General features: G+C 32.2%; 1 protein-coding gene across 1 annotated transcript in view; it reads left to right on the top strand.

Annotated features, from left to right (window-relative positions):
* The window catches only part of LOC123663511 (small G protein signaling modulator 2-like), a 77,166-nt gene that overhangs the window by 8,335 nt on the left and 42,874 nt on the right, over positions 1 to 25,957 (top strand). Inside the window, exon 3 of the mRNA XM_045598184.1 lies at positions 3,217 to 3,369. Within this exon, the coding sequence (XP_045454140.1) occupies positions 3,217 to 3,369 (153 nt within the window). The remainder of the gene's footprint in view (positions 1 to 3,216; positions 3,370 to 25,957) is intronic.

The following is a 25,957-nucleotide window of genomic DNA, read 5'->3' as shown; positions in this document are numbered from 1 at the left end:
TAAAATTTGTTTATCCTATATCTTTGATGTACAGGCATCCGATGGTTACAAACTTAACACAATAATATGTATAATAGATACTTAGATTTCTACTACTGACTAAAATGACTGAATTTATGGACAACACAGTTCTCTAATCTTAAAAAATTAAAATTGTTTTTCGTACCACTTGCTCAAAAAAGTGACATTCTATGCCACAAAAAGCGAACATAACAATAGTCATTTTTAATCTGTTAAAAACAGGGAAAGAAAATTGTACTGAATTTCATTCATCCTCTAGGGGGAGAATGTGATTTAAATTTGGAATACTTACCGAAATAGACCGTATGAGCTTGATGCCTTTGCTTTTCCGACAAAAAAATATTAGTCTAGGAATTTGCCGCGTTTTTGTTTTCTTCAAATACATAAACGTTAAGTTTATTTTAATTTATTTTTATTATTATCTTATTATTCTTATCTCATATTATTATTGTGTTAATTTTTTTGCAAATGGTACGAAAAGTAGAGTATTTTCCTCGGTGATAAAGCTGTTTTAGTCTTAGGTGAACTTAAATCCCTCGCTACGCTCGGGGGTAAACCTCGAGTCCTTCGTAACGCTCGCGATTTAAATCGTCACCCGCGACAGAAGACACTGCTTTATCCCCTTGGTTAATAATCTACTATTTTTTCCTAATATTTTATATTACAAGCGGTTTTGTTCTCGTAGAATATTTAGAGTGACTCGTAATTATATGCTGCTACTTTAGTGAATTTTTATCACATTTACGAGGATTTGGAGGAAGATAACTTATTATTTTTATTTACTATTTTCATTTTTTTCTTAGTTAGTTTTTGTAATATTATAAATTTTGTGACGGAGACACATTATTTTTTGTTGACTTTTACAATTATTGATAAAGCAAAGAAAAATTTGGGTTACTTCTTACACAGACTTATCCTGTTGTCAGACGGGCAGATTTAGACATGAATATGTTGATCTTAACGTAAGTAAACACCTCCAATCCACAATTTACAGACTACAACCGCTAAACAAAACAAGCTCTTTGTTCTTCTCTTTGTTCTCAAATACATTATATCATATACACACACTTCGCATATTATGTACAAACTTTTGTTTATATAACTTTATGTTAGTTGAGATAGTTAGATCCCAAGTTTTGTATTTATAACAGTAGTTTTGCTAACTTCATTATTATACTAAAAAATTATCTCACAAATGATTTTAATTTATTTAAAATAGTCATATATGCTTTATTGTAAACCATAAATAAAGAAAGAAAAAATAAAATAATAAAAAACGCTAAAAGAGCGATCTCTTCCAAACAAGACATGGAGAGAATAAAGCAGACTAACAAACAAAATAAATATGATAAACGCTTTTTAACTTTAAAATATGTAATATAAAAAAAAAACCTAGTGTGCTTTAGACCACACGACTGAAGTAAAATTTACGAAACGTAACTCTCTCTCTTTCTATCTTCACTAATTTATATCTCCCTCTCAACTTCCGTTCCCCTCGCCCGATCGCGATTTTCGTAACATTCTCGTCACGCATTTATCAGTTTACTGCGCAAGCGTGCGTAAAGAAGTTTTATTCAAAATGTACAAATATTCATAAAAACATACAAACATTATTTTGTTATAATTTTATAAATATTAACATTATTTTTTTCTAGTTATGTCTGTGGTACAATACATTGTATTATTCCCAATTTATATTTTTTTTGTGTTTATTCTTTTGTTATTTTGTGATTGTAATGACAACTATTTACTTTCTTTTCATCATATCATCTTCATCATTTCTTTTCATCATATATATTACATTACAGCCTATACAGTCCACTGCTGGACATAGGCCTCCACAAGTTTACGCCAAAAATAACGTGAACTCATGTGTTTTGCCCATAGTCACCACGCTGGGCTGGCGGGTTGGTGACCGCAGTACTGGCGTTGTCGCACCGAAGACGCTGCTGCCCGTCTTTGGCCTGTGTATTTCAAAGCCAGCAGTTGGATGGTTATCCCGCCACCGGTCGGCTTTTTAAGTTCCAAGGTGGTAGCGGAACTGTGTTATCCCTTAGTCGCCTCTTACGACACCCACGGGAAGAGAGGGGGTGGCTATATTCTTTAGTACCGTAGCCACACAGTACATCATATATATATATATATATATATATATATATAATCTACGATGTATGTGTCAAGTTCAGGATAATTGTTTTTGTATTGCGATCTGCTAAGCTGATTTTCTGGAAGAGATCGTTCGATTATCGATAAGGACCCCGACGGTAAATTAATATTGTTTTGTAATAATTATTGGTTGTGTGTTTTATTTATTAATACGTTTAAATAAAAAAATAAATATCAGGATTAGGTCTTGTATCAACAGTATAGATGTATCTATGTTATAACATTTATCTTTCTTCTTCTTCTTCTATGGGGTTAATGGCTTTAAATAGTGCCAAATGAGCACAGATGATTTCGCCAATGTCACGTAGAATGGAGCATACGAAATTTACCTTTATCGCCATTGAATTTTTATTTTTTAATTATCTAACAGATCTTTTTGTTAACTGCTTGTTAAACTAAAGGCTTTAAGCATTTGTTTAACATTCGGTTGATAACGCCTATCTGTAAGATAAGAAATAATAGCTATAAGTAAATACTAGAATAGGATAGGAAGTGAATAACCAAAGCTTCGTAAAGTAATTATAAAGTTAAGAGACACTTGTATTCATTGAGCTTAAGGTAACAATGTAATAAATAGTCTAAGAGCCAAATACACTGATAAACATTGCGTTTTAATGGGGAAAAAAATGCATAACAAAAACTTTGGTATGTTGGGTATCGTTTTATAATTATATCAGCAACTAGTATTATTTTGATTTTTCCATTACTTTTAATACGGTATATTTTTTTAATTCAACTGGGTTCAATTAATTTAAAACTTTATTTGTGTTTAAGGCAGGAATATGTTTGCCCTTTTTTGTTTTATGAAACTCATTAAAAGTTCTGTCGGTTTTTATCTCTCCCAGCAAACTTTTATTGCTTTGCTTCCCTTGACATAATACAATATATGATATGTCTTTAAATTTTGATTGTGTTACGTATAAATTATATGTTAAAAAAGTATTATAATCATATATAAATAGTAAATAATATCGGTGCAGAAAAGGATGTAGTTGATTTTTTTTTAAATAGCATACTCTTTTATGGCAGGCCGTTACACGAAAATTCGTTCATGAGGAAAGCGGAGGGGTGACTGCACTCTGTGGCGCGGTGGAAGCTTGCCTCGGTCAAGGTCTTAGGCGACGCGCCCTCGGTCTCTTCAAGACAAGCTCCACTACTGCGCTTTTGCATAAAATTGCTAAGGTAAGTGTAGACCACTTCGTGGCATTAATGACTTTAGAATAGTTTCTATAAGCGTGATATGTACCTATTATCCACGTGACTTTTAAAGAAGCGTCTTTTATAACTGCTATAGTAAGGAAAAAATTAAGAAATGTTTAAAAAATTTTGTTGAGCCTCATTCGTCAAGATGACGAGTTAGACGACGAAAAGATCGGTCTGTTTTGGGTCGTAAAGAATTTGGCCAATTTATTGACTTTAAATTAACTCAGAATCTGTCTTAGATTTCCAATGTTAAGCCAAGCCAGCAGAAACAAAGTCTTCATTTAGATTTAGTGGATTCCAGCTCTTGTGTCGTTTTAATTTGACGATTTGCAAAATAGAAAAACGTAGGTACAAACAAAAACTTACCAATTCTTTTTAATTTTAGCGCGTTACGTAGTATTTATTCGATTTGATAAAACCATTGCACTGTGTCACCGAAATAACAAATATTGTTATTTATTTACAAATAACATATGAAGGTGACTTTACAAAACTTTTGATAATTTTATTTATTTATACTTTATTGTACACTACCACTATATTTTAAACACTGCAATACATTTGAAAATATTATTACAATTTTACCTTTTTTTTATCAATAGTCTAGAATGAAGATTTAATATTATAACTCGATTTTACTAAAAAAAAAAAAAAAAAAATTCCAAACATAGGCTTGTATACTCTTACAAGTATGTAGTTGAACTAATTTTATTTACTATACAATGTTTTAATGGAATTTACAGTGCATTAAGTTTGTAAATTTCTCAACGTATGATGAACTTAAAATAAAACATTTTAAGGGAATTTTCTTTAAATATAGATAGATAGATAGATACTCTTTATTGTACACAACAACAATCAACACAATAACATATTACAAACAAAAAAAGTAAAACAGTGTACAAAGGCGGTCTTATCGCTAGAGTAGCGATCTCTTCCAGACAACCTTTGGGCATATAGGACACAGCGTAGTGAAAAAGCGGTAGGGAAGGGAAATATCTTTTTACTTAACGTAAAAAAAAAAACGTATTGTATCAAATTATTTTGAGTTAACCTTTATTACATTAGCTTTACAAATCGCGAGTAATAAATAAAAATAAAGTCCTCTTAGTGAGCAAACTCCAATCTTATTTAATTTTTCTTAAGTATAATTTATTTTGTACATTACAAAGTTTTTTTTTCATCTATTGTGAAACAACATAATTATGATACTTGAAATTTTATACCAAAATTATTTAAAATTGGATATTTACCATTGTTCACGAGACTGTAAAGACATCCGTAGATAATGTCGAAAATTCGAGCTCCGCAAACAAAAAAACAGTAAATCCCGTTTTAAATAATTTGGTATTGAAGATAACAATGTTAATTTAAAATCTAAAAAACTCGTACTTTTGTTGAATAAATGAAAAGCACTAATATACAAATGTTTTTAATTTTTTATTATCCAATTATAATGAATTTTTTAAAGGACAATAGTAAGCCCTCGTTGACCTAAAATAGACAAATACGTTTGGGTTAATGACATGAATAAAAAGTAGGCACATGCCGTTGTAAAGTGTGAGGTTAATTATACCGATTTTTACCCGCCATTTATTATCATTTTTATATGTCAGTCTATTTATCTTGGTGAGAAAAAAAAATTACGTTGCGTAAGTATTTCTGGTGTGTTAGAAATATTCGCCTTAATTATTTTTTTTAAGAATCTTTCCATGGAGTATTAATCCAGTTACGTTGGTACAGGGTTAGTTACGGAAAAGTGACTTTTGAGATATTATTTTTTTAATTAAAATTCGTTTGTAGTTTTCGATTTTTAAAATAACATAATAATACATTAATCGAAAAAATTGAAACTGCGTTTTTCACTAGTAATTCGTTTCCTTTGTTTTTGAAAAACGTTACGATTTGAGTCTTTCTCTACGAGCTAAGCCGCGAGAAGTATATTTAAGCGAAGAGTATTAATTAACACGTGAAGCAAAAACTTTGTACACCTTTTTACGAAAATAGCATGGACGGAGGAGTATGAAATTTCGCACACTTATAGTTTATATAGAGAAGGAGTTTAACATGCTAATATTTTTTTTAAACTATGCAAATCGATATCGATCGATATCGATATGATAATCGATAAAAAAAAATATTTCACACACACTACCTTGTTTTTGATTCACATAGAATATATTATATTATTTTGTTGATTGTCAAAATGTCTGTACTCAAATTGAAAATTTTTAAAAAAGGTTCTTTATATTCATTATTTTTTGGTTTTCTTTAACTTAAATTATTAATTATGGTCGAATTTCGACGTCTGGGCGAACACTAGTTAAATTAAAAATACGTACTTAGATGTCTGTTACTACAAGGCGTTCTGATTTTTTAAATCTTTTTTAGTTAGAAATCAGGTTATTTAAAGATTCGCCCACAAATATTCCTAGCTTTTTGATTTATTAATGTAGAAGTATTTTTTATCACACTTTATAATCTTTATATAACCGTATATAAAAAACTTTGAACGTACTGCTCCCAAAATTGCGCATTATATCTCATCTTAACAATAAATAGTATAAATAAAATAATTACATACCTTTTTAGGCTTAAGAAAGATATAGCAATAAAATATAGCAAACGAAGTCGCGAGTGCAGCTTGTATAACACATACATTTTATTATACTTGCGGCACATCTGCCCTTAAATTTCTCAGTAATATTTCATTTGGTAGGTGATATATGAAAAAATAAGGTTGATATATCACCTTAATCTGCACACCTAACATTAAGGGGAGAATTTTCTCATCGCTGTCAAAGATTAAAAGATATATTACTTTATCCAGCAATAACTAAAAAAACCCCGTTTAACTGTTATAGATGAAAAAAAATCAGGATTATTTGTATCAGTCAGTTTGTCAGTCAGTTCAGCCTATTGCAGTCCATTGCTGGACATAGGCCTCCCCAAGTTCGCGCCAGATATCCCGGGTTTTTCTAAACCTCATCAAGCCTACACCGGCAATCTTACGTAGCTCTTCGGTCCAGCGGGCCGGAGGATGTCCCCCTCTGCGTTTTCCAAGACGTGGGCTCCACTCAAGGACACGTCTGCTCTAACGGCCATCAATCCTGCGACACAGATGAACAGCTCATTGCCACTTCATCTTGCTAATTCTTGTGGGCTTTGTCGATTACTTTCGTTCTCTCGCGGATAGTCTCATTTCTGATCTTATCTTTGAGAGAAACCCCAAGCATAGCCCGTCGGATGGTATGGCCTAGGTATACATAATCCCGAACAACTTCAAGAAGGGTGCCATCGATCGATACCGGTCTCGGTATGACTTGGTTTTAAACATAACTTTCGTTTTGTCAAGTTCATACCGAGATCGACTCGCCGGGAGGACTCGTTTAGGCCGGCCAGCATTTGGCCTAGCTCATCCAACGTCTCCGCAAAGATGACGATGATTATTTGTACAGTATAACTAAATGTATTTATTGTACTTTCTAATAAAAAGCGCTAATTAAAAAAATACTGTTTTGAAATTATCAAAAAGAGAAATCAAATAATAGTAATAACTATTATGTGTTATGTGTTGTTTTTTTTCAATTAATGTATATGATTATATTGCTTTTTACCTATTATTGTATAATGTCGTAAATTATATATATTGTGGCTACAGAGATATTATTATTATAGTAATATGGGAAACTGTTTTATGGTTAAGTAATATTATTTTGTTTGTCATTTAGTAGACTATTGTGATAGATACCGTTTCTTTCAAAATTAAAAGAAGGATAGGGATCGAAACATTTATCGTTAGGGCAACAGCTAGTTAGTTATAGTCTGTGACTGTGGCAATATCTCCTTGTATTGTATGAAAATCTTGCCAAAATCCATTTTTTTGTCCTGTTCCAACCCATATTGCAGACATTGCATTAATTAAATACCTGTTAAAGTTTAAGTAATGACACTGTTATTTATTGAGATATTGATTATTAAAAATTTTCTGCCTTGATGTTTGACAATATTCTGATAACTGACTTTTTTGTACCTCAGTAAAACATCATAGAAGTTATCTTTAAGGCTATATTCATATTAATCTTAAAACTTATCAGAATTTAGAGGTCGTTCAAGTCTTACGAAAGCAGAATTTAAGTGATTTTTAATCTCCGCCCCCTTGTCAACGAAAGTCAGCAAAACCCTTCAATCTCCACCGCCGTTGTTTACGTGAATATTGGGATATTTTTAAATATATTCAGGTATCTTTTAAAACTTTCGAATATATTTTTAGTATAACTTGGATTTGTCTATATTAGACGACATTTTAAATAATTCCAAAAATGGCAAAAGTGCATCAATGATTAAAACACGATAAAACATGGTAAACAATGGTTCGTTATTATTATTTATTAACATCCGATTGAAATAAACAGCGGGAATTCTCTTCATTCGGTCCTTTCTAACATAATATACTAAATTAAGCAACAAAATTTAACATGAAATATTAAACAAATATTGTCGACGTAATCACCACCTAGACCACCCTGGCCCCCATGTCATCAAAAAACAAGAAAAAAGACCCCACCTTCGGTGCTTACGTAATATTTTAACGAGTCCATTATGTTAAGAATACGTAACGGAATAAGTACTGTATAAAATGATTAAAAATAAAAAGGTTCCAATACACGACGGCGCTTTAACACAACCTCTAATAACAAGTACATACCTATGTATTATCAAATATTTTAAGATAGTACTAAAATCGTTTGAAAACGAAAAGAATAATCCTGTAAATAACTCTCAGTACTAGAGAGCCCTTTCGAAATACATTTGAGACGACTGTCCATATAACTTTATGCAGTATACCGTAAGTAATGTAGCCTTACCATTTTGTTGAATAAGTAAAAGATCGTTACAAAGGTCCGTTTCAAAAAGTACTTGGCAAAAAGGTTATAGTATTAGTTAGGTATGTAGGTTCACCATATTGAAGTTTTAGGTACTGAATCTTTACAGTGTGGGTTTTATTTTGTACGCATGATTTATATATCTAGGTATAGTTTGCCTTGAAGAGATCGCTCATTAGCGATTAGGCCGCCTTTTATACTTATCTCCTCTTTTTATTTTTGTAATTTTGTTCACTCTTGGTGTACAATAAAGAGTTTTTATTATTATTATTATTATTATAGTATTAATGGTTTCGAATCTAGATGGGTTCGATTTTTAACTTTAAATTATAATAAGCATATATAATTGATTTATGTTGTACGTCATAAGGTCAGCTGCCCGACTAGAAAAAAGGTCAGGCTCAACCAGATCATGTATCTGGACCGGATCAGGATAGAATGAGGCATGCCAGATCCGGCAAGCTATCAGGACCAGGTCTGGTCCAGATAAGGATAGCCTGATGTAAAATATAATCAAGTATGGTAAGGCATGCTGGATCAGGACCCGGTCCGGTCCAGATCAGGATAGCCTGATGTAAAATATAATCAAGTATGGTAAGGCATACTGGATCAGGACCCCGTCCGGTCCAGATCAGAATAGCCTGATGTGAACCATTATCAAGTATGGTAAGGCATACTGGATCAGGACCCGGTCCGGTCCAGATCAGGATAGCCTGAAAGAAATTACGCGAACTGAACCTGAATCACGCTATTAATGTTTTTAAGCGCACTAAGTATATATACAGTTATCGGGACAGTCTAGCAGGGAGTCTATTTCTACATATTGGAGCAGTCGTAAGTAATAGGAAATAGTTAATTATTAGAAGTTAATATATAAAATTTAATTAATAATAATAATTAATTAATAACATAAAAATAAATAAAAATAATTAATATTTAAAGTAAAAACACATAAATAAATAATACATTGGAAAAAATAAACGAAATAAATAAATATCATAATAATTATGTTAAGTAACATATTTATAATATCAATCCGCTTTTTTTTGTTAAACAATTTTTTCAAGAATATACATTCGTGTTTTTTAAAAGGACCGGACCGAACCGGCTGATCAGGATGAGATGAGATTTCCTGAACTGGACCCGATCAGGAAATCTCATCTCATCCTGATCAGGTCCAGACCAATCATCTGCGTTACATGCCTTATCTAGTCCTGATCACGCATACCTGGTCCGGTCCTTCTATGAAAGACGAAAAAATTTCTACTCGGGTGGTAGATAAGCCTGTATGGCTTAATGTCCGAATGTAACTCAATGTTATTTAAAAAAAAAATGTTTGTACAGTTACAAGAATTTTTCCATAGAAAACTATTAGTATTCCTTTCACGCCTTCAATTCACGTCGTTAACTATATTCATCTATAATATATATAAACGCGAAAGGTCATTCATCACGAAATCTCCGAAACTATAACACCTACAAACTTGAAATTTGGCAGGTAGGCTCCTTATAAGACGTAGGCATCCGCTAAGAACGGATTTTACGAAACTCGACCCCTAAGGGGGTGAAATGGGGGTTGCAAGTTTGTATGAACGTCCTATGATTTTGAAGTAAGAGACTTGAAATTTAAAATGTATGCCCTATAGATGATGAGAAGGTGTTCAAATAATATATCTTTAGAAATCAACTCCCTTTTGGGGTTGAATCGGGGGATGGTAGGTTGACTCACTCATCACGAAATCTCCGAAACTATAACACCTAAAAACTTGAAATTTGGCAGATAGGCTCCTTATAGGGCGTAAACATTCGCTAAGAACGGGTTTTACGAAATTCGACCCCTAAAGGGGTAAAACGGGGGTTGGAATTTTGTATGAAAGTCCTGTTTTTGAAGTAAACGACTTGAAATTTAAAATGTATGCTCCATCTATAATATAATATAAACGCGAAAGGTCATTCATAACGAAATCTCCGAAACTATAACACCTACAAACTTGAAATTTGGCAGGTAGGCTCCTTATAAGACGTAGGCATCCGCTAAGAACGGATTTTACGAAACTCGACCCCTAAGGGGGTGAAATGGGGGTTGAAAGTTTGTATGAACGTCCTATGATTTTGAAGTAAGAGACTTGAAATTTAAAATGTATGCCCTATAGATGATGAGAAGGTGTTCAAATAATATATCTTTAGAAATCAACTCCCTTTTGGGGTTGAATCGGGGGATGGTAGGTTGACTCACTCATCACGAAATCTCCGAAACTATAACACCTAAAAACTTCAAATTTGGCAGATAGGCTCCTTATAGGGCGTAAACATTCGCTAAGAACGGGTTTTACGAAATTCGACCCCTAGAGGGGTAAAACGGGGGTTGGAAGTTTGTATGAAAGTCCTGTTTTTGAAGTAAACGACTTGAAATTTAAAATGTATGCTCCATAGATGGTGAGGAGGTCTCTAAACAATGTATCTTTAGAAATCAACTCCCTTTCGGGGTTGAATCGGGGGATGTTAGGTTGACTCACTCATCACGAAATCTCCGAAACTATAACACCTAAAAACTTGAAATTTGGCAGATAGGCTCCTTATAGAACGTAAACATTCGCTAAGAACGGGTTTTACGAAATTCGACCCCTAGAGGGGTAAAACGGGGGTTGGAAGTTTGTATGAAAGTCCTGTTTTTGAAGTAAACGACTTGAAATTTAAAATGTATGCTCCATAGATGGTGAGGAGGTCTCTAAACAATGTATCTTTAGACATCAACTCCCTTTCGGGGTTAAAATGGGGGATGGTACATTGACTCATTCATCACGAAATCTCCGAAACTATAACAGCTACAAATTTGACGTTTGATAGGTAGGTTCCTTATAGAGCGTAAACATCCGCTAAGAACAAATTTTATGAAACTCGACCCCTAAGGGGGTTGGAAGTTTGTACGAAAGTCCTATGTTTTTGAAGTAAGAGACTTGAAATTTAAAGTGTATGCTCTATAGATGGTGAGGAGGTGTCCAAATAATGTATATTTAGAAATCAACTCCTTTTTGGGGTTAAAACGGGGGTTCGTAGGTTGACTCATTGATCACGAAATCTCCAAAACTATAACACTTACAAACTTGAAATTTAGCAAGTAGGCTTCTTATAGATCGTAGACATCCGCTAAGAACGAATTTTACGAAACTCGACCCCTAAGGGAGTAAAACGGGGGTTGGAAGTTTGTATGAAAGTCCTATGTTTTTGAAGTAAGCTACCTGAAATTTAAAATGTATACTCTATAGATGGTGAAGAGGTATCCAAATAATGTATCTTTAGAAATAAATTCTCTTTTGGGGTTAAAACAGGGGATGGTAGATTCTCATTCATCACAAAATCTCCGAAACTATAAGAGCTACAAATTTGATATTTGACAAGTAGGTTCCTTATAAGGCGTAGACATCTACTAAGAACTGATTTTACGAAACTCGACCCTTAAAGGGGTAAAACGGGGGTCGGAAGTTTGTATGAAAGTCCTATGTTTTTGAAGTAAGAGACTTGAAATTTAAAATGTATGCTCTATAGATGATGAGAAAGTGTACAAATAATTTATCTTTAAAAATAACCTCCCTTTTGGGGTTGAAACGGGGGATGGTAGATTGACTCACTCATCACGAAATCTCCGAAACTATAACAGCTACAAATTTGACATTTGGCAGGTTGGTTTCTTATAGGGCGTAGACACCCGCTAAGAATGGATTTAACGAAACTCGACCCCTAAGGGGGTAAAACGGGGGTTGGAAGTTTGTATAAAAGTCCCATGTTTTTGAAGTAAGAGACTTGAAATTTAAAATGTATGCTCTATAGATGGTAACAAGGTGCCCAAATAATGTTTCTTAGAAATCAACTCCCTTTTGGGGTTAAAACGGGGGATGGTAGGTTTACTCACTCATCACGAAATCTCCGGAACTATAACAGCTACAAATTTGAAACTTAGCAGGTAGGTTTCTTATAGGGCGTAGACATCCGCTAAGAACTGATTTTACGAAATCGTACCCCTAAGGGGATAAAACGGGGGTCGGAAGTTTGTATGAAAGTCTTATGTTTTTGAAGAGACTTGAAATTTAAAATATATGCTCTATAGATGGTGAGGAGGTGTTCAAATAATGTATCATAATCTATATATATAAAAAAGAAAAGTCACTAACTCACTCATCACGAGAAATCAAAAACCGCTGGATGGTCTATCCACCCAGGTTGGACAAAGATAAAATTTGGCAGGGAGGTAGATTATAGTTAGCAGAGGTCCGCTAAGAAGGGATTTTACGATATTCCACGGCTAAGGGGGTTTAATTGGATTTAATAGTTTATATGAAACACACACAGCCTGAAAATAAAACTAAAAATGTGGTGTATAGAGAGGTTTTATAAAAATAACTATTAAATTTTACTAAATTGTGCCTTTTAAAAAGTTACTCAGTCTGATAAGCATTTCAAGTGACTGAAATAAAAAAATAATTTGCGTTAAACATCTTAATAGTAATGCATATCTTCATAACCACGCGGACGTAGTCGCGGGCAACATTTAGTGTATTATAAAACAAAGTCCTCAAAAGTGTATGTGATCGATTCGCTCAAAATTTACTGAACGGATTTTCATGCGGTTTCACCATTGGAGAGAGGGCTCCACCATAGGCAAGGAGGAAGGTTTACGGAACGGCTAAGCCGATTTTGATGAGAGTTTCACTGGAAGTTTGCCGGGAAAACTTTGTGACATACTAATTTCAACGCGGGCGAAGCCGCGGGCACAGCTAGTTATTGTATAAATATAATCGATATCAGAAATTATGAACTTATATACATAATAACGTCGAAAAGTGAATTAATCTTTTCATACGTAGAGTGCGCTGGTTAATGCGCAAACACGACCCCGTGAAAATGATTTTTCTCCCCCTTATGTTACATAGAATGTATACTTTATCCCTGTTCGTAAGCTTAGTGAATTTTACGAAGTCGATTACTTAATTTTTCATAATGATAACCTAACGATTCAGCCTGCAACATCCCACAGCTGGGCATAGGCCTCTTTTTTCATGTAGAAGAAGGATTGGAGCTTAATCCACCTGAATCGAAAATTTAATTTAATAACGTGCTTTAGAAATAGGTACAAGCTCCAGTTAAGTAATGTTCATTTAATATGTGTAATTTATACATATAATAAAATGGTAGGAAAGTCAAAACTGTACATTGAATATTTTTAAACGGTTTTATTTAGCTCACCCCGTTTGTTTTATTTTTTTTTTTATTATTTATTCTTGGGTCAAATTTAGTAATTCAAATTTCACCCTCTTCCTGTCAACCGATTAATCTGAAATTTTGTATACACTTTGGATTTTGGTGACAATACAATTATGTTTATTCATTATCATTATAAATTCAAGATGGCCGCCGCTACAAAATGGCGGATAATTTATGTTTTATTAATCCCATCAATATGGGTATCAAATGAAAGGGCTCAACAAGCAGAATACAATATACCATAAAAAATTGAAATCCAAGATGGCGGCCGCTATAAAATGGCGGATAACGTAGGTTTTATCAATCCCATCAATATGGGTATCAAATGAAAGGGCTCAACAAGCAGAATACAATATACTATAAAAAATTGAAATACAAGATGGCGGCCGCTACAAAATGGCGGATAACGTAGGTTTTATCGATCCCATCAATATGGGTATCAAATGAAAGTGCTCAACCAGTATAATCAATGTACTATATAAAATTAAAATCCAAGATGGCGGCCTCTACAAAATGGCGGATAACTTAGGTTTTATCAATCCCATCAACATGGGTATCAAATGAAAGGTCTCAACAAGTAGAATACTATTTACTATGCAAAATTGAAATCTAAGCTGGCCGCCGCTACCAAATGTCTGATAACAATTTTTTATCAATCCCACCAATAGGGGTTGATACCCGGGCTAAAAGGGCTTGACAAGAAGAATACAGTGCACTATACAACCTCAATATTTAAGATGGGCCTTGCAATAATGAAGCACTAAATGAATTAAACAGAATGCGAAATAAAAACTAAAAACTAGAAAATAAAAATAGGTAAAAAAACTTTTTAAGTTAAACGGTTTTATGTTAAACATACATTGCAATGTTTAAGATAAATGTACTAAAAACCAAAAAATAACAAAATAGATACAGTCGTGGGAATTATAAACATATGCATAGACTAGACTAAAATAAAACCGTGGGGCACGTCAATTGTCTACAAATTATCGACTTAATGTGCGATAGAAGAATCGTTTAATTCGTCGTTAAAATAGGCAGTTAGCCCGCAGACGGTGAGGAAATTACTTACTATTTTCTTGCTCATGGAAATTCCAATAGTTATACACTCCATGTAAATAAAAGAGATGTTTTAACTAGTTTATCGTTGGACATTCACACTGCTGGCTGGCGAGGAATCGTTTCACTGCTCGTAGTTTGTCTTTAATCGACAAAACATATGATAAAAGTACTACTCGCTCACCACTATGAAACCCTAAAACTCGCTTATAATCGAGCTTGCTAGCTTGTTTCCACATTCTAGCCCTACTTATCACACGTCCATCGTTGTCGGTTGAACAACTGCCTAATTATAGTGTAACATTACAAAACAAACATTTTAATCAACGATTGTAGACAATTGACGTGCCCCACGGTTTTATTTTAGTCTAGTCTATGCATATGTTTATAATTCCCACGACTGTATCTATTTTATTATTTTTTGGTTTTTAGTACATTTATCTTAAACATTGCAATGTATGTTTAACATAAAACCGTTTAACTTAAAAAGTTTTTTTACCTATTTTTTTTTAAAGAATACTTGGGGTGTGATCTACAATCGATACCGAAGCCAAAAATATAGTTTTTAGAATTTTTGTCTGTTTGTCTGTTTGTCTGTATGCATGTCCGGGATAAACTCAAAAAGTACTGCATGGATTTACTTCAAATTTGGCACGAATATTATTAAGAAGTCGAGTCAAGATATAGGCTACATATTATCACGCTATAACCTACGGCGAACGAGCAGTGAACCTTTATTTCTTCAACGCATTCTGTAACAACGTATAATCTAACGACGCATATTTGAATGTTGTTGTTATTATGTTAATAACCATTTCATAAGCCAGCTTCACACTATAAATAAAGACATTCTGTAGTATATTTAGTATCAGCATTGCACCCGTGCGAAGCCGGAGCGGGTCGCTAGTTCATAATATAGTAGCTGGTTAAAATAACTCTGAATTCTTTTCCTCATCGTTTGTTTTTCAATTAAGGTAATGCTTATCTCAAAATACACGTTTATTCCGGTATCGCTTACGGAACTGTTCTGTTTTTAAATTGTACAGAATACTTCTAAAAGAACGAACGATGTATAAATTTACGACAATATCTTTTCGATATGAGGTTATATTTCTTTAGGATGTGCGTTTAATATTGGTTGGTCGATTTTATTAAATATTTTTAATCTAGTCCGACTCACCCTTTCTATATTGTATCAAACATGTAAGACATTCATTTAATACATTCTCTAAAGAAAGGCTTTTTCGAACAAATATTATAGACGAATATTCTAAACATTTTTTTATTTCTCTATCAAGTTAAATTAGATTGTAGAGTCGTCTATTTAGATAGATTTTTTTTTTATCTAGTTCTGTTACTATACAAAAATGTACGGATGCTATGAATTCTGAGTATGTGTATCTTACTTTTATTACTCACAACTGTTTTTGTTAATTTCTCCAAAATACTAAATACATTTCTGCCTTTTTTCTGTCAAAGATTTTATCACTTATACTTTTCAAATAAACTGTCTACTATGAGAAATGTTGTCACCCGAAACTCAAGTTCAAAAATCAAGTTTATAACGGAATGAAAGATCCTCTGACAGATGCCGAGGACGAGCGGTTATTATTATTTATCAAAATAAATTGAAAGATCAAAGTATCGAGAATAAGAATTAACTTTGATCTATGTATATTCATTTTGAATTGCAAATTTTTTTTAGCAAAAATAAGGTTCACTAAAAGCTTTTTTTTAATATTAATATTTTTATGTCGCGAAATATCTTTTTTCAATAAACGAAAATGGAATGATTATTTTCATCAAAGTATAGGATATTACATTTTTATCTTTGACAATCTTAAATCAGTACTATTAGTTTATGTCGCCAATAGAGAGGTTTCTTGACCCCCTCAGAAAAAGTTATTACATTTCAAAAATGCCAAATTGTGATGCTGTTATGTTTATCACAACATCATTACTTTAGCCTATCGCAGTCCACTGTTGGACATAGGCCTCCATAAGTTCGCGCCATAAATGGCGTGGACTCATTTATTTTACCCATAGTCACCACGCCGGGCAAACGGGTTGGTTACCGCAGGGCTGGTTTTGTCACACCGAAGACGCTACTGCACGTCTTTGGCCTGTGTAAATACACAGGAAGCCAGCAGTTGAATGGTTATCCCGTCATCGGTCGGCTTTAACGGTTCCAAGGTGGTAGTGGAACTGTGTTATCCCTTAGTTGCCTCTTACGACACCCACGGGAAGAGAGGGGGTTGCTATATTCTTTACTGCCGTAACCACACAGCAAGATGTAATGTTATGCGTACACAATTCCTTGCCTTTACATTGACAATGAGACTCTTTTGTAACGAAGGTTATCGATGCTTTTTAAAATGAAAGTACATTTCTTTATTTATTTTGTCAAGACAACGTTATATCAGTAATTAATTAGTTAATTGAAAAATAAGGTTAGGGACTCGGTCTGTTGATCTTTATACAATCTTCTTATTGAGGGACGGATTAGAACTAAAAGATTAGCTAACTAAATCCCACTTTTTCTATAGATATCTGGAGAGCCCTTTCAACGTCTGGGAAAATCATATTATGAAATAACTAAAGTAATAAAAGAAGGGTTTTTATGATTCGAATAATTCCTATCATTCACTCAATCAACCTCATTGACTTTTTTGGATAATACATAAATATATTGTGATGACTGAGGTTTTATGTAATTGAACTAAAATTAGCTCGCGTGGTTAAATAATAATCTCATATGATTCATATGACACGAAAGGAAATAAACTTTTTGGTGATAATTGTCATGTGTTGCTGTCATTATAATATTCATGTTCTCTGAGACTTGTTATATAATATGCATTATGGTTGAGTTATTATTTTGAATTTGAACGTATTGTTATTCCATTGTAAAACTGTAATTCACTAATTATAATTGGGTAGGGTAAGCAACGCATTCAGCAGAATATGCTCCTGCGAAGTTTGGATGATTCGATGTTAGAAAGAGATTTGTTGCCTCATTTTCAATCAACCCAATAAAATTTTGCGTCAGTTTAATCTCGGGCTTGGACTTGATTTCGATTGTAGTTTCTCCCTCAAATGGTGACATCAAGGTTGTGTCTATTGTGTTTGACTTGAGTCGATACACTGTCTATCCCTCGCTCTGTCTAGCTTTATGTAGCATGTGTGCTATATGTACTTATTGTTCTAGTTTCAATCAACTATTAAAAAACTATAAGCAAATCGTTAGAAAGGCCTTTAGTAAAATTCATTTTCCTACTAACAAACTATTTAGGACTGAATTCATAGAATTGTACGATTTTATTTTTGTGTTACCCACATATTAGGAAATTTTAAACTTTTTTAAATATCATATCAAAAATTGACTATTCCAGCGGGGATCGAACCTGCATCTCCAACTGACCGTGTCGGTGCTCTAGCTAATTAAGTTATGAAACGATGTACCCGCTAGATCGAAATTTTGTGATATGATGATTTTATATTCTGTGTGAACTGTTGTTTTGTTGGTAATACAGTCGTATACTTCGTCAGTCTGGTTTTAAAAATATTTACAATTAAAATAAAAGTACACATTATCACGCACTTATTCAAATAAATAGAATACTCGCCACACTTTATATTGTAACTGAAATAGTGTTGACATTATGAGGAACATTTTTTTTAATATTTTTATATTTTTGGAGAAATATGTATATTTTTAGCGTTTTTATCATATCGCCAAAGTCATGTTGAACTCTAGGTCTTAAAACACTTGTGGAAGTAGCCTTTAGACAAGTGAACGTAATAAAATATATTGCAACTACATTCTACTTCATACTTAATTTGAAACAGTTTTGAAAACTTTTGCATGCATTAACTGATTCTTTATTCGGAAGGATAAAATTGGGGATTATGTTTGGGTGTTATCTTACTTACGATCTAAAAGAAAAGGATATGTAGAAGGAAATTATTCATTTGGAATATACTCGTGTCACGTGATTAAACGTAATAAAAACTTTAGTTATTGTTATAATAAATTATATTAAGCCTTAATTTTATTTTTTGTGTAACCGTCAGGGCTGGTGGCTACTTAAAGTCGAAGTTTATCATGAAAAGGCCCTACTTGTTCTGTATACCCCTATGTTCTGTCGTTGCTTTAGCACTTTATTCAGTGATTCATATTCGTTAACTGATGATTTGCTATACTTGCTTTAAAAATTCTATTATTGTTATCAATATTTTTCAAAGGCGTTTAACTAGTATAAACCAAAAATATTTTCTTTCTAATAGTTTGGCAAGAAATACAAGCTCATAATTATTTGCATGCACCAAAGATTGTTGTGGTATATATGTAATTTTTAGTAAAAGTCAAGCTCACATACAATAACTAATACTAATATTGTTTGAAAAATTTGGGAGTCTTCTAAAAGACACTGCCACATTATTTTATTTTCTATTATTATGTTAGTTTAAGAAGTAATAATAATAAATATTTATTTTTCACTTTGGAGGAGTATAATTTGTTTAAATACTATGTTATTGTAAACCTAAGACGTCATTAACCCTTACCTTAAAATAATATAGCCTTAAAAATTTTGTTGAGCTTACATAAAATCCGAATTAAATGTTTTGATATCAATATAATCGAATAATACGTAGATATTTATTTAGAGTTTAGAGGCGACAGTGATAGATTTTAAGTAGGTATAAAATATAGTTGTACGCAAAATCATGATTTTTGAAAAAATCATATAAAGCTATCAAATCAAATAATCATGTAAATATATTTTTGAAAGAAAAAAAGTTGAAAAACACGAGTTTGTTGAAACTAAGCATTTATAAATCTACCTACTTTTAACTAAAAAATATGTAAGTAAATGTAATTTCAGCTTAATTACAAGGTAAATATTTGGCCACAGGTTTTACCTATTTGCTATTTTTTAATTTAGTTGTTAAATGTGTATTTTTAGGTTTGGTAGTTCTTTGGCTTAAATTATTGTGTTCCTAATTTGAATTACCAATGTCGCTTTCAAACTCCTAACAAAATCTGAATAATAAAATCTTTTCAACTTCTCTTGAAACATTTTCTTTCTGCACCTGTGATTTCTGTCGACTTCTTCACTTGAAATAAATTTTCAATTTAACATCGAATAATATTGGATAATTTGTGTTTGATAGAATAGAATATTGCTTAAAGAACCCGTGATCGTATGCAAATTGCTATTTATAAATTGGGGTTTACATCAAATATAATATTATTTACGTTTATAAAGAATTAAAAGATTGAATAATAATCCTTCAAAATTTCTGCAAACGTTAGTACTGGTAACATTTAATTATTTATTACGATTCAATTTTGTAAGAGTCATTTAAAAGTCGAATTTGTATTAATTTAATTTTATTATAACTTCTAAAGAATAACTGCCAAGATTTAATTCGGTTTTCGAACAGCGGTAATAATAAATAGGTATGATAAAATATTAAAATTTAATAAAATTATACTTTTTAAAGGAACGATTCCTAAGTGTTTTTGAAGGCTATTTGAATAAAGAAAATTTTGACTTTTATCTTGAGTTAATTTTTTCTTAACGTTATTTTTATTCTTATTCGTTTCATTAACGGTTAGAGTATTTTAATGACAAAACATTAAGTTAATAATATTTATATTATTTAAATTACAAATAGCGTTTTAGTCATTTTAATATATGCTATTATTTATAAATGTCTAAGAAATAGTTTGTTTGAAAGGTTATAAATTTTAAAAGAGCACTCTACTAATACAAAGCGCTTCGCCATCGTTAATGGACTTTCCATTTAAATCTCATAAATCATACGAGGGATGATGAATTGAACTTGTAACGTACAATATTATGTACTTTCTGATGAGTGGAAATAAAAGCGACGTTGATGTTACAATGTTTTTCAACGGAATAATATTTGTTTCGGTGTTGGGATTGTATGACAATAAAGCTTTAAATTTCTTTGTCATGTGAACAGAAAATAAAAGTGTATGAATCACGTATTGTAATATTTATTGTAACTTTCGTTGACTTCGTTCTAAAAGTAAAACATACATCATATAAGGTACCTTTATTCATTTTCACTGACTTTTTAGCACTCGTATTTTTATTTTATTTTATAATGTGTATGTTGACTTTACTAATATAAATACTTACTCTCTATATCTATTGTTACTAGTTTCTAACTTGATTGGTTTCACTTGAGAACGGTCGAACCAATTCGGCTATTTTCTTTAATATTTGTAATGGTCCGTATAAGGTTTTTAGGGAAAAAGAAATGGCCTGGTAAATGGGACAAATCGGAATAAAACTTATTACTTTTTCTATTGATTTTCAATAGGAAAACGTCTGTTAGGTTAGCGATGTATACAATTGTTATATTAAAAGCAATTTTTCCTTGTTTTTTGTTATTGATCAAACGGAATTGATTTATGTTAGCTTAAGCGACAAAAACGACGTAATGTTAGCTCTAGTGGTTGTAACATTAGATTTCTTTGATTACTCTGAGAAGTTCATTATTGTCATATTTTATGTGGATAACACGTGTCATACCTTATTGTGTAACTTTAGTTGATCAGAGTATGCACTCATAAGCTCGGCTATCTATATCTATCTATTATCACTAATTTTAAATGAAGTAATTTTTTTTTAATAAATAAATTCTTTATTATTTTTAATAAAACATTCGCGCTCCTTTAGACTTGTTTACTGATAGTTTTTTTTTATTGCTTTGAGACTGAGAGATGTATGTAGCTATAGGAATAATCGTGAAAAAAATATTACAGACATTTGTCAGTTTAATGTAACAGCTTTACATTTATTAACAGTTATTTATTTATTTAATTTTTATTATAAGGCAAGAACTAAATATTATAAAATCGGTTGTTCGTAAATTATCGCGTTCAAAAAAACAAATTCTTTACCTTTATAGTGTGGGGTATCCACTTAATATAGACTGTTTATATAGAAATAATAATGAAACCTCATTTCTTGTTTTCAATTTCAGTTTAGTTTGTAGAATGTGTAGAATTTGTTTATAAAATAAATTTTTTGATAGATGTCAAGAATGTGTATTTTGAATTCTGACTTATAATTTTATTTATGTTTTATAATTTATTAATTCTATTTTATATTTTGCTACGTGCACGTTGTTTTGGAATTATTTTGTATATTTTGCTATGTGAACATTGTTTTTATATAATAATTTATATTTCATAATAATTTATTATTATTATTTAATAAAGAGTCGGTGGAGATAGCGAAGATCTTATCATTATTAGTACAACCGTTCAATAAGCTCATTCGCTAAAATAGTGTTTGAAATTACAAATAAAAAAGATATAATTTCTGTCTTACCTTAAAATATATTTTATCTTTGATGTAACATAAAAAGGCCATTGTTAACCTACAATAACGTCAATTTAGTGAGTACTTAACCCTTTTTCCATTGCCCTAAAGGATTTATCAATTTGTCACGAGGGTTTTTAAAAATGTTACTCAATACCTTCTCTAATGGTGACAAAGATTTAATGAATATTTTTTGTTGAATTGCTACGGACAATTACTACGATTTATAATAATTTATAACGGTGTCTCAGTAAAAATGTACTTTTTAAATTTAGTGTCATTTGTTATGGACAACTTTGAAATTTAACAGCTATCACATTTGTTTATTCTGATTAATAAAAATCGAGCGCTTTACGAAAGAACAACGCATTATAATTTTGGCAAATTTGTTACAAAAATTTGAAAAGTAATGCTGAGACCACTCGCAAACTTCGTAGAACTTTCAGTTGAGAAAGTGTACCTAGAAAGTGTACCTAATGTGTCAACCATTCGCAGAGTGGTCAAAAATTTTTAATAAATTGGGTCGGTTATGGATAGTAAGGCTTTTGTGCGTTAACTCCATATGGCTATATTTATTCCCGAGTAGAAAAAAGGTCAGGCTCAACCAGATCATGTATCTGGACCGGATCAGGATAGAATAAGGCATGCCTGATCCGGCAAGCTCTATCAGGACCAGGTTCGGTCCAGACAAGGATAGCCTGATATTAAATATAATCAAGTATGGTAAGGCATAGTGGATCAGGACCAGGTCCGGTCCAGACAAGGATAGCCTGATGTAAAATATAATCAAGTATGGTAAGGCATACTGGATCAGGACCAGGTCCGGTCCAGACAAGGCTAGCCTGATGTAAAATCTTACCAAGTATGGTAAGGCATACTGGATCAGGACCTGGTCCGGTCCAGATCAGAATGGCCTGAAAGAAATGACGCGAACTGAGCCTGAATCACGCTATTAATGTTTTTAAGCGCACTTAGTATATATACAGTTATCAGGACAATCTAGCAGGGAGTCCATTTCTACACAGTGGAGCAGTCGTAAGTAATAGGAAATAGTAGTTAGTAGTTAATCATTAGAAGTTAATAAATAAAATTTAATTAATAATAATAATTAATTAATAGCATAAAAATAAATAAAAATAATTAATATTTAAAGTAAAAACATAAATAAATAATACATTGGAAAAAATAAACGGAAATAAATATTATAATAATTTTGTTAATACATATTTATATCAATTCGCTTTTTTTTTTTGTTAAACAATTTTTTCAAAAATATACATTCGTGTTTTTTAAAAGGACCGAACCGAACCCGGTGATCAGGATGAGATGAGATTTCCTGATCAGGTCCAGATCAGGAAATCTCATCTCATCCTGATCAGGTCCAGACCAATCATCTGCGTTACATGCCTTATCTAGTCCTGATCAGGCATGCCTGGTCCGGTCCTTCTAAGGAAGACGAAAAAATTTCTACTCGGGTTGTTATAGTAAATAAATTGATTTATTTTACATTTTTATTTAATGAAACAAGTAATATGAAATGGTCAGACCATTAGAATATTTTGGTTAAATTCTAAAATCACATTACAGCTACTCTTCTTTTTTAAATATTTTTCCTAATTTCCTAAGTACCTAAATTAGTGATACTAGGAAAAAACCAGTTACGAAGTTTACTTAAATCTGTTGTCACTTTAAAAGTTTTTTCTCTTCGAGCTTCGAATCTTTGTTTTGCTTGAAATAAAATGAGGGCGATGTTTTCTACTGACGAAAATGAGAAAAAAACTTATTTGTTTCGCTATTCCTCTGAGCATTAATCAAGGTCAGGTCGGGATGTTAAAACAAGATATCTATACTATAGATATACGACTTTTGCTTTCTTACTCTGTCGACTTTGAATTTTGATATTTGTTTAATTGTGTGTCATTTATTATTGCTTTCTTGCGTCATAGCTTTTATCGTGATAAAACGCTTAGAATAAATAGTTGTACTGGTCTAGGTTTAGTTTTTTTGTGGGTCTCCCTACCGTTATTTGGAGAGCACGATAAGCCATCATACAGTTCAGCCTGTTATTATTCTTCAGCCTTCTGATTATTATTACGTTATTCATGGTGGGAAATTATTCACTAAATCTCAGTCTATCAGCGTGGTTGATTAGGTGTAAACCCTTTTCTGCCAGCAACGTATTTGTCCAGCAAAGACACGCTTTGACAAATTTTTGGTGCCAGCAAAGTTTTTGTCCAGCAATGACGCGCTTATAGGATAATTCAATTTATTTTTTGGTCACTGAGAGTATTCGTTTAGAAAAAATCGATCGACTTCATAAAGTCGATTAAAATATGAAATTCGTAAACAGTACTAGAGTACACATATATGTAAAGAAAATAAGAGAGAGAAAAATTATTTTAAACGGGACCGTGTTTGCGCATGAAGCAACGTACTCGACGTATGAAAATATTAAACGGTTTTCACCATTATTGTGTATATAAAAGCATACAATATCTGATATTGTTTATGTTTATACAAACGCCTAGGCTTGTTTGCAAGTAAAGGGCTCGCTGTATTTTACTGTAATAACTCTTAAACCTTGAAAGCGTTACGCGCGTTAGCATTTTGGGAAAATAGATTGTTCTAGAGACAGGAATATTCGTGTACTGAATATTCAGGTCGGCTTACTTGCTTACAAGTAGCTCGCGCTCGGGGCCACAATACCTTCTTACCCCCTCCCATTCGAAAACCATATAACATGTCCAGCAATTTTTTGTTTTGTGGATCATTTGGCGCCCCTTTGTAAGTAGCGCCCAGGGCATGAGTCCTCCCCTTGCCTCCCCTCGCTACGCCACTGACTTGCAGTACTCACATTATCGCTAATATCTTAGATTTACAAGTTAAAGCCTGTTATGCGTAACAGTCAACTGGTATACCTATATTTTTCTGTGATAAATATAAATATTGCAAATATAAATAAAAACTTCTATAACACCAAGAGTCCGGGCGGGAATCGATCCACAACTCCAGGCGCAGAAAGTTAGGTTACTACCAAACCAACTGCTCTAACAGACTTGTCATGAACATGACTCCTTAAAGTCAGACTAATAAAATAGCAACCATTTATATTTTTATATAGAAATATTGCAAAGCCGTGATTAATTTTACATTATAACTAACAACAAAACGAAAATATTGTCTCGGTAGACCTTTTGTATTTAATAATCTGTCATTTAGGTTTCAAAGCAAGAAATTGTTTTACATTAAATAAAAAGATGACAATGACAATGGCAGGAGACAAATATGGGAACAGTGTGATAAGAAAATTGAAAGTAGTTGAGGCTTCTTGCTAACCATTTTACAAGCCGTTTTTATTTTTTTTATATTCCCTAACAAAATTAATATGAAACAAAATTAGACAGGTTGGCCAACTTCATAATTTGAGTAACTAGTTATATCGATGAAATTTATACCGCTGTATTTTTTTCGTGAATATATGGAATTTTTTAAATTCTTTTTGACAAACCTTGTGACAACAATGAATAAAAAAAGATATCCGATTTAGTGCAGTCTTTACTAAAGTTATTCTCGTACATACAATTCAGTGATTTAATTTTATTTATATACAGATTAGTGCTAATAGTTATGTATATAGATAGGTGCACATGAGTTCGTCATCAATAAGTAAATAAAATTGTACTCTATTCTCTCTAGTACGTCATACGCATGGCATTGGGCAGTAGTTACACAAAATCGATACCACACAAGCTACATCATACAACTGTTGTCACCTTAACTTGTTAAACAATTGAACATTTGCACGACCGAGCGACGTAAACTGGTAGAGACTGATTGATGTAAACTCTCATCAATAGATAATAATATATTAGTAGTAATAATATTCTTTTATGTACATATAAGATATCTAATTATATGACTATTGGCTGACCTTCCGCACTTCGTGCCATCTTGTTCTTTTTTATATATATTTTTACAAATTTCTTTTTTCCATACAAA

The sequence above is a fragment of the Melitaea cinxia genome, chromosome 20, assembly GCF_905220565.1.
Source record: "Melitaea cinxia chromosome 20, ilMelCinx1.1, whole genome shotgun sequence".
Classification (NCBI taxonomy): Eukaryota; Metazoa; Arthropoda; class Insecta; order Lepidoptera; family Nymphalidae; genus Melitaea; species Melitaea cinxia.
This window is presented reverse-complemented; position numbering and strand designations above follow the sequence as displayed.